We start from the raw sequence: 16,324 nt of genomic DNA on the forward strand, positions 1-16,324 counted from the left end.
GGTCAGAAAATTTCTATTGGGTGGCTTCAACAGCCTATTGGGGGAGACAATTATTTGGGGTTTAGAAGTGCTTCTTGATTTGACTCCTGAATATCCTGGCTCAAATTTTAAGATTGTAATTTTGGAGGCACTAACGATATATTAAAATGTGTAATTTCACATTTCTTTTAAAAATTAATATACCATATGCTAAATTCACCAATGCTATCACGCCAGTTCATTTTGGAGATGAAGTGATGACACCACATCAATTTTCCCCAAGCTGTGCTCAAACACAGCTGCACACTAGATTTGGGACATCAGTGAATTTACCCTCTTACACAGAGGACTTTTTAGAAATGAAACCTATTATTTTCTAATCAAAAAAGCACATTTCTTTGTTCTATTTTTCATTCTTTCAGGCCTTTATATCATTACCCTGGTGATGTCCATAGGATTTGCAACCCAACTGCGAGCTGCCAGCAGAGCACCTTTGCTGTTCAGTCCTGATACCAACATTCAGGTCCTCCTCGATCTTAAGTATAATCTCAGTGCAGAGGGCATTTCCTGCATCACATGCTCAGGTAAAGTCATGCATCCATCATTAACTAGTACCACTTTTTTAAAAATTCAGTCATACATGTGCATGTCACTGATAGTTCATGCATTTATTCCCCATCATTAATTGCTCTTAAAAAGGTCATGGTGGAAAGGTATCTTGAACTGCATCCTTCCCTGTGGTGGAGGAAATTTGACACAGCAACAATCAAAGAACGCTGATGTATTTCCAAATCAGAATGATAGGTGACTTGGAACCAGTGTTCCTGCAAATTTTATGGAGAGAGCAAGCAAACGTTTCAAGTCTAGGTGACATCTTCATCAGTAGAGTAATCTAGACTCAGAACGTTAGTTTGCTCTCTCTCTATGGATGCTGTCTGAGCCACTGTCATCTCCAGCATTTGTTTTTTTTTTCAGTAGAGATTTCACCATCTGCAGTAATTTGTTCCCACTAGTTTTGTTTTCTTCCATGCAGACCTCCTGAGGTCTGTACGCGATAGTGACAGCCAAATTAACCAGCTTATTCCACAGTATTTATGTGTTGAGTCCATATAAAAGTTGTAATCTCAAGGATTTTGATGGAAAATAAGTTAGAGATATGATCATTTTGTAAACAGATGCTGAGAATAAATGTTCTCACATGTGCATCTTCAAAGTGAAAGAAAGTTGCAACCATCAATCCCCGAGGGAGCTGCAAGAAACTGAGAGGTCAACCAGCTTGTTGGTAACTTTTGATAGCCACATGTCAAAGCAATATGTCCATGACATATCTTGCAAGTAACATACAGCCATCTTGACGAATGCCAGGAGCATTGCTGCAGAAATCCAGAGAATCTCAAAAATAGCAAACTCACCTGGTTCTCTGGTTCTGTAGTGCCACAAACTAAGCTCTAAATTTTTCCATTTTAGCATAGCATGGGGTTGGGTCTGTAACTGTGATAATGGTCTATCGCTCAGCAAGCTGGCAAGCAGCTGTTTCCAATGGTAACAAAAAGCATTTTGAAAATGGGTGGAACCTTTTCTGGAAAACTTTGGAGCCTTCCATTTAACTTGAAGCAGCTGCAAGAAGAAAAGCCAGACCTGAAATAAAGGCAGAAAAAGGTTGCCACATTTGTTTATCTTCAGCACACTTTGCATCTGTAATCTCCAGAAAGAAATATGCCAAATTGCAGTTACTAGTGTACAGTTCTGCAATGCTGAAACAAAAGGCAAACTAAAAATATAAGGGGAAAAGAATAATTTATCCCTGATTTGTCTGCATGTGATTGCTTTCTGTGAATGAGCCAATTTTATGTTCTTTCAAAGCCTTTGCAGTTAACCCCAATTTGAGTTTATAATCCCAGAATACAATTGCAGTCAATATACCAAAGTGGCACAAGTCAAAGCCAACCTGCCGTGAAATTGGATCTCAACCTGAAATTCAGAAACTGCTGCTTTAACTTGCACAAAGGAGATGATACATGACAGCATGTAACAGAATATGTCTTATACAGTATTATTAATTCATATCTGAAAAACACTAAATGTATTACCCCATTCAAGCTGCAAGTGAGCAGAGATCAAATTTATCATTAGTTGGTTGGGACTCATCAGATCTGGTTTAGGTTAGATACACACATATTGCTGATGACCACACAAGCTTCAGCATACCATCATTGAAGTTGAACAAATCGCAACACACTGTTAATATGTATTGAATATACTGATTGTGTTACATCATATATCTGTTAGTTTTTCTAAATTCTAATGCATGATTTCATCTTTTTAGAGTGGTGCCACCATTATTTTTCAAAACTGCTGTTAATAGTGACTGACATGATTGCTACCTGAGTACAGAAAATTTGATTTCTATTTACTAAATTAAACAAGTGTTTTATCTTGTCTGAAATATTTCTGATTAATTAAGAACAGAAGTCTGCAGTAATGACAAAATGTTTCCACTTGAAAATGTCAACAGAAAATAGGGTTGAAAGTGGCACCATATTTATAATAAGTAATTTGCTGAAGGTTGAACCTATCAGAAATTTCTCCCCATGGATCATGTAGTAAATGCAAAGTCCAGTCTGGAACAGAGCCACACCAACAATACTCAGTACTTAATAAATGATCCTAGCTAGGATGGCAACTTGAGTGTAATTGATTTGGAAGGTGAGGTAAATGTAAGTTGAGGCTACTACTGCTACTTACTGTGACCCTTTTGGAAATTGTGTGTGTGTGCAAGTATGCAGCATGAGTGTGTAGGTTTAAAGTCTAAACCTTTTTTCTGTATGTTTGATTATGGACTGAAATGGGAAAAGAACTATCTTAACCACTAAAGATTGTGGGAAGGATTGCTGCATTTTTTTGAAGCTTATTGTAATTGCTGTTTATATTTCTTTATTTAGTCAATGGGAAGGTTCAGTTTCAGATGAAAAGGCAATGCTGTGTTAAGGTGTTATGAAGATGTGGGTGAACTATACCATTTCAGAGAGTTAAAAGCAGCAGAACTACCAGACATAGCACCAAGTGTTCTCAATAAGGTAACAATATTACACTTGGTCAAACAACTCAATTAGCTCGTCGCCTGAAGACAAGAACAAATTCAAATTCGGCCATTCAGTTTAAATTCTACCCTGAAAAATACCAATTTCCAATCAAGTTTGAATTTAGTATATTGACAATCTTAAAAGCCAATAACACAATACAATGCTTTAGGGAGGTATAAGAGCAGGGAAAATTGAACATTTGAGAGGAGAACTGCCAAGCCCCAGCAGCTAACAGACTGTGTGAAAAATAGCTCTCTTAAAAGATATCTTTTTGATCAGTAACCTGTGACACAGAAATTCCTAAAAAGAAGAAAAGAAGACATAGGAAGATCCAAATAGAAGAACTGAAAGCTGCCTGGTTTTTGAGATAAGAAGTGTTATTTTGTAAATCTTAATTGGGAGTTTTATCGGACTGGTATTATAGAAGGGAAGGTAAAAGATAGGTTAGAGTAGTGACTTGTTAATAGTTGTTAGTTAATTGTTCTCTGTTATACTTTAAGAAATAAAGTTGTTCATATTTTATTTTAAATAGTTCAAATAGGTAACAAATAGGATAAATCTTTTCTGTGTTGCTGGTTTTAAATTAAGCGGGAGGGAACCGGTATTTGTAACTACAATGGATGTGTCAACCAGATTTTCAGAGGCAACTACGTTACGGAGTATCAAGGCAAAATGAGTAGTAGAGGAGTTAATAGTTTTCTTCACATGGTATGGGCTACCCAGAAAGATTCAGTCAGACCAAGGGTCAAATTTTACTGCGAGGCTGCTTAAGGAGATTATGGATAGCTTACATATACAGCCCTTTAAGTCCAGTGCATATCATCCTGAATCCCAGGGAGCTTTAGAAAAGTGGCACCAGATCTTGAAGATCATGTTGAGAGCATACTGTCAGGATTACCCGAATGATTGGGATAAAGGCATCCCATTCATATTGCTTGCCATTAGAGATGCCCCAAACAAATCTACTCAGTTTACTCCCTTTGAGTTAATATTTGGTCATGAAGTGAGAGACCCTTTGAAATTGATTAAAGAAAAATTGACAGGACTAAAGTTGGAAATCTCACACTTAGATTATGTATTGGAGGTGAGGGAGCAATTAAACTGAGTAGGTGAGTTAGCTAAACGCCACCTAAAGAGAGCTCAGTATAGAATGAAGCAGTTGGCAGACTCAGATATTTTCCCGAGGGGATAGCATGTTAGAACTGTTACCAGTGGTAGGAGATCCCTTCAAAGTCAGGATTAGTGGTACTTATCAAATTGAGAAAACATTGAGGCAGGTGAACTATTTAGTAAAGATGCCAGATAGGAAAAAAAAGGTATCGAGTGTGTCATGTTCTCGTGTTGAATCTGTATTATATTAGAGAGAAAGAACTGGAGAAACAGGTGTTAGCTATTGCCCCACAGAGTGAGGAATCAAATCCAGATCTAATCTAATCAAATCAAAATAGATTAACAAAATGAAGAAGTCCTTTAAAAGTGGGATAGATTAGCAAGCTATCTATCTCAGGAGCATAGAACGTAGTTGAAAGATTTGTTACTGCAGTGCAAGGACATATGCTAGAATCACACGGGGAGGACTAATGCTATTATACATGAAGTAGATATAGGGAATACCATTCCAATAAAACAACACTCCTGTCGGCTTAATCCTTTCAAAACCAGACAGGGCCAGAAAGAGGTGGAGGCCATGCTCGACGAGAACATCATCAAACCAAGCCAGAGAGAATGGAGTTCGCCAATCGTCTTAGTTCCCAAACCGGATGGGACTCAGTGATTCTGCGTGGATTATCAGAAGGTCAACACCATTACAAAATCAAACTCATATCCAATTTCTAGATTGGAGGACTGTATCAAGAAAGTCGGACAAGCCAGTTATATCACTAAGTTGGACTTAATGCGTGGTTACTGGCAGGTACCTTTATCAGAAATGGCAAAGAAATTTCTGCATTTGTAACCCCAAATGGGCTACATCAGTTTAAAGTAATGCCTTTGGAATGAAGAATGGACCCGCCACATTCCAAAGACTCATGAACAGACTTGTGGCTGGGTTAACAAACTGTGCGTCTATTTGAACGATGCAGTGATCTTTAATACGTCCTGGAAAGATCACATGGTACAGTTGGCAGAATTCTTTGAACGACTATGAAAAGCAAAACTGGTGATAAATTTAAATAAAACAGAATTTTCGAAAGCAGAGGTGACGTTCTTGGGACATAACATCGGTCATGGAAGGTTGACCCCATGGAATGTAAAGACAAAGGCCATCGAGGAATTTCTATGACCAACCTCGAAGAAAGAGGTGCTTCGATTCTTAGGACTCAGCAGATTCTATCGAAACTTTGTTCTAAACTTCAGCAGTGTTGTGGCATCGTTAACTGATTTACTGAAGAAGAACACAAAATTTCCGTGGACAGAACCATGCCAGGAAGCATTCGACCATTTGAAATTGATACTAACCACCAAACCAGTTTTAGTTACACCAATCTTTTCAAAACCTTTTAAAAGTCGCCATCGATGCTAGTGACATTGAAGTTGGAGCTGTACTCCTACAGGAAGATGAGGATGGGATTGTACTGCCAGTTGGTTACTTTTTGAAGAAGATCAACATCCACCAGAGGAAATACTTCACAATCGAAAAATAACTATTGAGTTTGGTACTGGCCTTACAATATTTTAATGTGTATGTCACGAACAATGTGTTGGAGATAGTTGTGTCCACTGACCACAACCTGTTTATATTCTTAGAAAGCTTTGAAGACAAGAATATGAGACTATTTTGTTGGAGTCTTATGTTTCAGACTCTTAATTTAAAAATCATACTTGTTGTGGGTTGGAAGAATGTAATTGCAAATGCATTATCATGGATTTAACTGACTGTTTAGATGAGATTTGTCTTTATTTAATGTTATATATATGTACAGGTTTATGGGAAGAAGTTAAGGTAAACTTATCTTAAGGTTATCTGTATGTTAGGGGAATGCGTTTTAAAAGTAGAGAAAAAATATGAAGCCATCTTTTCATTACGATAGTTCATTTTTTTTCTTAATGGAGGCGTTTATAAAGATGTGGGTGAACCATACCTTTTAAGAGCATTAAAAGCAGCAGAACTACCAGACATAGCACCAAGTGTTTTCAATAAGGTAGCGATGTAACACTTGGTTGAACAATTCGATTAGCTCATTACCTAGAGACAAAAACAAATTCAAATGCAGCCAATCAGTTAAATTTTACCCCGAAAAATACCAACCTCCAATCCAGTTTGAATTGAGTATATTGACAATCTTAAAAGCCAAAGACACAATCTGATGCTTTGGGAGTATAAGACCACGGAAAATTGAACAGGTGAGAGGAGAACTGCCAAGCCCTAGCAGGTAACAGACTGCGTGAAAAATAGCTTTCTTAAAAGGTACGTTTTCGATCAGTAATATGTGATGCAGAAATTCCTAAAAAGAAGAAAAGATGATACAGGAAGATCTAAATAGAAGAATGAAAACTGTCTGGTTTTGAGATAAAAAGTGTTGTTTTGTAAATCTTAATTGGAAGTTTGATTGGATTGGTATTATAGAAGGGTAGATAAAAGATAGGTTAGAGTAAGAACTTGTGAATAGTTGTTAGTTAATTATTCTCTGTTATACTTTAAGAAATAAAGTTGTTAATTTTTACTTTAAGTAGTTCTTGGCCACTCGATATTTTACAGATCACTGAAAGGGATGAATCTTTTCTGTGTTGCTGGTTTTAAATTAAGCAGGAGGGTTTACCCTGTGTCATAACAAAAGTACGATTCAGCTGGCAACAAATAGCTGATTGATCTTTGAAGTTGAGACCCATTGTTGGTGACCTAAAGCCTGAAGAAAGCCAGTGTATTTTCCCTCGCCAGTTGGTCTAAGCTGCTCCTTTCAACAAAAATGTCAGAGACTTTATAAGTTTTGAATCATTCACTCTGTGTCTTCTGCAAGTAAGTTAAAATACCTTGGAGAAGAGAGATGAGGAACAAGAAGTTCTGGCAAGTGAAAAGGATAATTTCAACAAGTCCAAGTGTTTACCGGAGTGCCTTCCCAGTTTTGCCTTCCCAGTTTTCCCTCCACGCACAACACCAATGTTTGTCTATATATGTCTGTAAGGGGAATTTTATAAGGGCGTTAGAGTTTAAATGAGTAGTGTTATGTATCAAAGGGTCATAACTGTTTATCTGTAACTAAAATCTATTAATTTGTATTAATTGTCATTCTTGTTAGCTATGAAAACTTGGTTCATGTTTTGTCATCCTGCTTCAATAAAGACAGGTAAATTGGGGATTTGTGCATAATTTTATAAAATCTTTAATTTTTATGATGACTCTGAGAATAGCGGGGCTTGATTCTAGTGCACACTCCAGTGAGGCATGACAGTGCTGTTGGATAAGGAGGGAGTAATTTCTGTTGCATTCTTCCCATGGACATACACATCATTAATTGAGTTTTTGGACTAGTGCATGCAGTTGATACTGTGGAACTAAATCTGGGGAAAAGACAGCATTTGTAGAACAGGAAAGATTGGAAAAAGGAGATACTTTCGGAAGAAGAAGTGATCCAAGCAAGTTAACCTTTTCATTGTTTCTAGATAAAAACTAATATCTGAGCCACATTCGGCTTTGCAAAACTTAAGTACTGATGTTTGCAAGTTTCAGTTCAACTCATCGAAGGAACTTATGATAAAATCCTATCAATATAAAAGTTATAATTTCTCATTTCATTTTAATTTTAAACTCCCTAATACCAAGGAGCATTTGAAAAGAGAAAACAAAGCAAATTTATGGGTGATGTGTTATATGGCAAAGGAATGTGAAAAGTTATAATTGGAGAGACCATTGGATGTGAAGTTGAAGGTCAGAAGGAGTATTATTAAATGCAACCCTTGAAACTAGACTGTGTAATGTGAGTAATCATCATACCATACTGTTTACATAAATTTCTGATAGCAATATTTAGAAGGATTTAACCTGTTTAAAAATAAAATAACTGTGATATTTGTAGGGAGAAGGATTCTGCAACTACTTCTCCTTGCTTGACTGGATTGAATGCATAATTGGTTACAGTGGCAGTGGAACAATTGCTTGGGAGTCTTAATAAGAAGAGGCTTTTCTCTTAGCATGAATTAGTTACATGTCACATTAGCTACTTCAGTATAGTTGTGAAGTCTCTTGAGAAACATAAATTATACATCTGTCGTATTTGTGCTTCGGAGCCATTCTCTGATACTCCCATTCAAAATTGGATGAAAGTTTCAGATTGGGTGGAAAGTAATGCAATCTGCAACTTTAACCCTTTCAAAACCATCACCTTATCATGTTCCAAATAAATAAGCGCAATGTTTCTCTGACAAAGTATTGTTCATGAGATAACGTCAGTATTTTTAGACAAATGTTTCAGGAAGTTTGCAAACAGGATCCCAGAAACAATAAAACTGGGATGACTGATGGAAGAATTAAATTTTTCTCATATCTGCAGCTGGGGAGCTCCTTGATCCTTGAAGGGATGTTGCAGAAAATCTTACTTCAAACTGCTGTCAGACAGAGTGTTCATTTGGCGTCTCGTCAGCCAGTACTGCCTCAGTGCTGCACTGCAGTGCCAGACTTGATAATGTGCTCAAGCCTAACTGCAGATTGAATGCACAATCTGCTGGTCCAGAGGTGGAGTGCTATCAGTCAGCTGAGCTGACACTTATACTTTATTACAATAGATGTTGTGGAATTTCATAAATGTTTTAACGTGTTTGTTAGTAGTTTGTCTCACTGTACACTTTCGGTGAGCACCAGCCTCAACTTTGTCTAAAATGCATGACACGTTTGATCATTTCTCCAGTACTCTTTATTTTGTATTTGTATGTTTGTCTCTTATGAATGTGTTGTTGAGATTGTGCAAATGTGATTTTAGTGTAGCTATCGACTCTGATGCTTCCAGACTTCTGATTAAATTCAGCCTCTGAAAGTGAAGCTGTTTTCCTAATGCATTGCAACCCAGAATTTATACATAATAAAACCATGGCAAACAGCCTGAGAGTGAGCGATGAACAGAATATGTCACCTCAATCTTTATTTTATGTAAATTACTTGCCCTGTGCAGTATATACAATAGCACTAGAAAGATTCTGAGAGAGAATTGAAATGAGGTATGAAGTGTGTAAATAAAACAAATCAGAGCACATCTCTATTATTGGAGCTGTTCTTTCGAGGACTATACTCTTGTGGGAATTGGTGAAACCGGCCCAAATTTTGTAATCGGTGAATCATGCAAAAACATGATTTTCCTAAACACAGCTAACAATATTGGGCATTTTATTATTTTCTTTTTACTAAGCTTTAAAATGAAATAACATAATCAAGTTAAACAGCTGCAAAACAAAGAAGTCTTGCTGTTGTTGAAAGAGAACTTTGAAGGAACTCATTACGTGATACTGATGTTCCAGTTCAGACATGTGAATTTTTTACTCTCCAGAGCACGACCTGAGAATTTCCCAACTTCCGCAGCCTGTCCTCCAGTTGTAATATTCCTTACTCTGCTGGGAATGCTCCAGTGAAGTAAAAGTTGCATGTGGAGAGTTGCAACAACAGAAAATAGATTGAGTGAATCAGGCAGCATTGCAGCTGATAGTTTTTACGAGGAGTCTTTCGATCTCAGAAGTAATCAGATTTCTTGTCATACACATGTGCAAAATCACTGTGCCTTGAAACATCTTATGAGTAAATTTTTAGTTAATATGTTGACTGGAAATTTCTTTAACTGAAGGTTAGAGGGTTACAAGCGACATGGGCTCTGGGGAGATCAGTGGTAGAATCATGCGATAGGTCTGGCGAGGCCTGCCAAGACATATAGAGCACCTTGTATACGTTTGATAGGCAGCATGCTGAGTTTCTCACAAAGCAGTAGTGAGTTGTCAGTTGGAGAGGATTATTGATCATTGAATGCATTGTTTATGGCCAACTCACCCCCATTAATATTTGGTTTCCTATCTTATCAAATACACCAAAGAAACTAGATGTTGAGAAATCTCAACATGGAAATTGGAGCAGATACTGGTGACTTTAGCTCAATGTTTGCTCCGTTGACACGGGGCATCAACATCTCAGGGCACCCTCCATGGATGCTGGCCAAATGCATCCCATATCCACAATCTCTAAGAACCCTCAAGGCATATCTCTGATCAACTTACAGGATGCTCCTGCAATTCTGTGCAGTACCTTGTGCTATACAATCAATAATCATTGTAATGCTACAGCAAAAACACCATGAGCTCAGAGATACACAACAAGATAATGGAATGTGCCAGGCTGCATCTTCGGTCTCTTCACTTTCTTTCGTAGAGCTTATTCATTCTGGGCCTGGATGGTCATAGAATCATACTACATAGTAGAGGCTCCTTGACACATCAAGTCTGTACTGTCAAACGTATGCTACTATCTACACTAGTTGAACTTTCCTGCATTAAGCCCATAAATTTGAAAATTCATAGCATTCCTGCCTTGCATTTCTTACCATGCCTTTGTGCACTTTTCACTTCAGCCAGAGATACCAGGTTTATATTATTTCTGTATGTGCCATTTAGCACAGGCACGAAGGTAGGAAGTTTGTCATGAACTGTCAACAGGCCTTGAAAGATGAGGAGTATGGCTTTCACTTAGCAACCCCAGGGACGATGAGTCAAGGGCAGCACTCTTATACCAGTCCAGAGATTTGGACATGGTCGCTCAGCTGCTCAAGACAGGTCAGAGCCAAGATGCTCTCTGAATAAGAGGTGGGAGCCAAATGTCAGGCAGCCCGCTTTAATTTCCTTATTGGAAACTGGGTTTATCCTAGAAATAGAGAGAGACAGGAATTACAAGAGACTGACAGAGGTTTCCTGTGTAAGTGAGTAGGCAGAGCTGAGGGAATGCAAGGTTAGTTCTGTCAGGGTCTGAGAAGACAGTGTATGAGGGGAGGTATTGCATACAATCATGAGGACTAGAGCATGATCTTTGGTGGGAGTGTGATACAGGACCAAACATGGAGTAACTTTGAGATATAAGAAAGAAGGTGATGGCACTGAAGCTAGCAAAGTTAAGAAGGATATTGGATTCTACCTACTGGATATTCCTCCAGCTGAGATAGGTCTAACCTGTGTGACGACCTCTGACCAGGCTGGCATGGTCTGATGTTGTGGCCTCATCTGGTCTGTGAGAAGAGGAAGTGCTACCAGTACACCACCCTGTACAGCAGGACCTCCAGTTCCCACAAAGCATAACACAATTTTTTCCTATCTGCTATATCCAAGGCAAATGTCAGGAGCCATGCAGGATAGCTCTGGATTTACATTTCTTGGCTGGCAGTACAACAGGGTTTTAAAGATGGCACAGCTGCAAAGAATGCTGATTAATTTGTTTTCTGGGCAGTGGCTGTTCTGGAAACAGAACCTGGTAAGATGAAGCTGGAACCAATAGCAGGAACATCATAGGGTTGGGCAGGTAGTCAATGAATCGAGTTTGATAAGATGCAGCAAGAAAACACACTGGGTGTCATGGTGAAAAATCCTCCAAAAACTTGACACAACTCATACTTAGCCAAACAAAGTAAGCTTTTTTTAAAAAAAAACTATCTTTTTCTGTAATAAATGCTGTTTTTTCTTTCAGTCACTCATAAGACCTTTCATTGGCTAGTATAATGCATTCAAAGAAGTGCAGGTTCATAGCTCCTTGAAAGTAGAGTCACAGGTAGGTAGGATAGTGAAGAAGGCATTTGGTATGCTTTCCTTTATTGGTCAGAGTATTGAGTACAGGAGTTGGAAGGTCAAATTGCGGCTATGCAGAACATCGGTTAGGCCACATTTGGAATATTGTGTGCAATTCTGGTCTCCTTCCAATCTGAAGAATGTTGTGAGACTTGAAAGGGTTCAGAAAACATTTACAAGGATGTTGCCAGGGTTGGAGGATTTGAGCTTTAGGAAGAGGTTGAATAGGCTAGAGCTGTTTTCCCTGGAGCGTCAAAGGCTGAGAGGTGACCTTGTAGAGGTTTATAAAATCATGAGGGGCATGGATAGGGTAAATAGACAAGGTCTTTTCCTTGGGGTCGGGGAGTCCAGAACTAGAGGGCTTTGGTTTAGGGTGAGAGGAGAAAGATATAAAAGAGACCTAAGGGTCAACTTTTTCATGCAGAGGGTGGTCCGTGTATCGAATGAGCTTCCAGAGGAAGTGGTGGGGGCCAGTACAATTGCAATGTTTAAAAGGCATCTGGATGGTTATATGAAAGGTTTTGGAGGGACACAGGCTGCTTGCTAGCATGTGGGGCTAGATTGGGTTGGGAAATCTGGTCGGGTTGGACGAGTTGGACCGAAGGGTCTGTTTTCATGCTGTACATCTCTATGACTCTAAGTCTGGCAGTATTTGTATAGATCTTGGGAGCATGTCAGTATTTACAGAGGTCCTCAGAAATGAATCTATATTTTCATGAAACTCTCAACCACTTCCGTCAGCCATATCCATTCCCCTTCCTCAATTTAACTTGGGTTCAAGCCAGAATTAACTTAATTGAATGAGCAGCCTGCAGAAGTATGGCAGGAGTCAATTCATGAACCTTTTTGAAATGAGGTTGGTGATCTAATTTTGGATGACCTGTGCATTTCATGGAGCATATGATACCATTATACTGCTGTTTTATCCTTCAGTAAAGGAGCTATACACAATTTCCAACTCCTGGTGTATTGTCCTTCCTTTACTTCCATCATTAATGGCAGAACCTGCAACCATGTCAATCCCTTCTCAAATCTGTTTTTGTTTGCTGTTCATCTTCAAACCTTCAAAAACTTTTTGTGTGGTTTAGGGCCCTAATGTCAGAGCCCAGGCCAAACTTGCCAGCACTGAGATAGGTATTGAAATAGTGCCAAAAGTGACATTCTAATTGACCACTTCCACTAGTACTGTTCTGTTAAACAGGTAGTCAGATTCTCAATAGTGTCAGCTCAATCAGAAGCCTACGTCTAGGCCAGGAGGTCTGGGTTTAAATCCCACATGCTGTTGCAAATCCAAGTGTTGAATGGAAAATATCGAAAAGTAAACTCTGTTGGGGCCTTCACATATAAATTGACTCCACGGAGTTGGCAGCCAATCCACAGCTCAGTGGGAAATATCGCCAGGAGGAGGAAAATGGGAGAATCCATGGTAACACCCTTGCTTCCCATTTATTACCTCTTGACATGATGGCTATCATGGTGCAGTGGGAGTACCCCACTCTCTGAGCCAGGAGACCAAGACTCAAGTCCATCTGTACCAGAATTGTGCAATTGCACCACTGAACAGGTTGATGAAAAATACCACACCTCTCTACATGTAATGCTGCCTCGACAGGACCAGGAAAATTCAGCCATTGGAGCAATCTAAGACTTTGCCCACATGGATTTTTGCTTCTTAATCTTTCCAACTCTTAAAGACCCTCAGGATGTTCATATTGTGGTTAACACTGCTGCCTCACAGCGCCAGAGACCCGGGTTCAATTCCCGCTTCAGGCGACTGACTGTGTGGAGTTTGCACGTTCTCCCCGTGTCTGCGTGGGTTTCCTCCGGGTGCTCCGGTTTCCTCCCACAGTCCAAAGATGTGCAGGTCAGGTGAATTGGCTATGCTAAATTTCCCGTTGTGTTAGGTAAGGGGTAAATGTAGGGGTATGGGTGGGTTGCGCTTTGGCGGGTCGGTGTGGACTTGTTGGGCCGAAGGGCCTGTTTCCACACTGTAATCTAATCTAATCTAATCTAATATAATCTAATTGTGACCAGACGGGCCACTCAAAGCGATTGACTTAAGGAAAAAAAGGACAATAAATGAAGATGCTGGGAAATTCAGACAAGCCTTGGCCAAAAGTAACTGTGATCAGAGACTCTAAAATAAACAAGCTGCAGAATCCAGACAGGCTGCACTTACAGACAGATAGTATACAACTGACACAGCAGCTGCAAACAACAATCCTGAGTGCCATTCCCAGGACAATCGGAAACGTCGAGTTGTTTACCAGACACAGGGGCACCTCACACCCTTAGCTACCTGACCTATGTGCTCCCAACACCTCCAGGAATGGATGCCCAAGGACTACCCTGCCATTGACATGTCAACACATGATTGGATCCGATCGATCAGAGTAATCAAGCTCTGATTTATCTATTGGTGAACATCGAAGACTGTACCAAAAGAGAGCAAAGACTTCTAAGTATAATAATGCTACAACACCACCCTCAGGAGCAGTAATTCAAGACCAACTACCAAGAAGAGAAGACATCCCAGGGACCACTGGGAGAAAGCCAGATGACCATCACCATGTGGATCAAGATCAAGATTTGTGTGGTGGTATATAATGATCCAGAGCTAAGTTAAGGCATAAGATATTTAGTTACATTTATAGTGTAAATTGTTAGTTTGTAGAGTATTTTGTTATTATAATATCAATAATGTTAAATAAATAAATATTATGGTTTACTATTGTTAAGAGTCAACTTGCAGCTTCTTTGTCAGGTATGAGTTAAACACACTGCGGCAGGCACAACAATATGAAAAGGTGTTATGCAAATACAAGCTGTAGATTAGAATACTGTGATCAGTTTTGGTCCCTGTATCTGAGGAAGGATGTGTTGGCCTTGCAAAGGGTTCAGCATGGATTTACAAGAGTGATCTATGGAATGAAGACTTTATCATACGACGGGCTGTTGAGGACTCTGGATCTGTACTCAATGGAGTATAGAAGGAGGGATAACTCATTAAGACTTACAGAATATTGAGAGGTCTGGATAAAGTGGACATGGGGAAGAGTTTTCAGCTAAGAGGAGAGACTAGAGACCGAGATAACAGAGTTTTATGGTCTTAATTATTTTATTTATATTTATGTGACTTCTCTCATCATAATTTTGTAAAGTATTGTATAATGTTATATAAGCAGCTGAATAGAATGTTCACAATTTAACTGCTTGTTAAAATGCCCTGTAAGATATAACTTATAACTGTTCATTTTGTATCTTTCACTATTCCTTGTTATTTCCTAGCTCAATTTAAATATTCTTCTTGATAGACCAGTACTTCATCTGGAATAAAAACCCAATATGCCAAATCTCAAGAACTGATATTCGTCATTGAATTATTCAATCTCTCTCTGCTACAAGTTGCTGTCCAGCCCAAAGCCTAGAAAAACAATGTAATCACAGGTCTTTATCATTACTAGCATGACTGTACAGGGTAGATTCATTCTCCCAGCCCCTTGTAAAAAGTATCCTGTTATGTTGGGTTTTTTACAACTGGATCAAGATTAGGAATTCTCAGTATGGAGGGGATTTCTAATGTGACTGCAAACTACTGGTATGTAAATTAGTGTAGCAATTGTTATTTTATTAATGGATCCTTCTAATATGTGATTGTTATAACATGCTTTCATTCTTGCCTTTGCATCAAAATGTTTGTAGGTTAAATTTCAGAACTGTGTAGCTTGTTACCTTGGTGTAATACACTTAACTCTGCATTGTCAGATGAAGGATTAACCCAATAGCTGTTTTTAATGTCATCTCCATGTAGATCCGAGTAGATATTGAAGATCTCATAGTATTCTCCAAACATTGTCTAAAAGTTAACCACCTGTCATTCATTTCATTGTGGGGCAATCCTATTACAGCTTGGCTGCCATGTCTTCCTATAAAATTCTCACTGCACATCAGGCCCTTGCATTGTTTGGCTGGAAGTACCTAACTCGTTCTTTAAGGTCTGATTAAAATGAATATAAGACCCATGTGCTTTAATATAAAGCAAATCTAATATAAGCAAACATAATAGTAGTACTATTATAGGGCAAGCCAAACAGAGAACAGCCAGGGAATTCCTAGAGGCATGGCACTCATCCACAGATTCTATCAACAAACACATCGACCTGGACCCAATATACCGACCACTGCAGTGGACAGCTGGAACTGACAACCGGAAGCGGCAGAGACAAGCCACTATAAATGCCGGAGGAAACATCACAGAAGCACTTCACATGAGGCTCCCAAGCACTGAGGATGTCACCTAGACAGGGGACGAACGTTTGCAACACAAATTCCCAGCTCGGCGAACAGAACCACAACAACTTATACACTTAATGGTAAGGTCCTAGGAAGTGTTGCTGAACAAAGAGACCTTGGAGTGCAGGTTCATAGTTCCTTGAAAGTAGAGTTGCAGGAAGATAGGATAGTGAAGAAGGCATTTGGTACGCTTGCCTTTATTGGTCAGAGTATTGAAATAGGACTTGGGA

The 16,324-nt window shown here is 39.1% G+C and overlaps 1 protein-coding gene across 8 annotated transcripts in view; it reads left to right on the forward strand.

Annotated features, from left to right (window-relative positions):
* Nucleotides 1–16,324, forward strand: part of disp3 (dispatched RND transporter family member 3) — a 507,963-nt gene that overhangs the window by 423,732 nt on the left and 67,907 nt on the right. For all 8 annotated transcript variants that reach the window (XM_072586713.1, XM_072586711.1, XM_072586710.1 and 5 more), the window contains one exon: nucleotides 402–563. In XM_072586713.1, coding sequence (XP_072442814.1) covers nucleotides 402–563 — 162 coding nt within the window. The remainder of the gene's footprint in view (nucleotides 1–401; nucleotides 564–16,324) is intronic.

The sequence above is a fragment of the Chiloscyllium punctatum genome, chromosome 16, assembly GCF_047496795.1.
Source record: "Chiloscyllium punctatum isolate Juve2018m chromosome 16, sChiPun1.3, whole genome shotgun sequence".
In the NCBI taxonomy this organism is placed as follows: domain Eukaryota; kingdom Metazoa; phylum Chordata; class Chondrichthyes; order Orectolobiformes; family Hemiscylliidae; genus Chiloscyllium; species Chiloscyllium punctatum.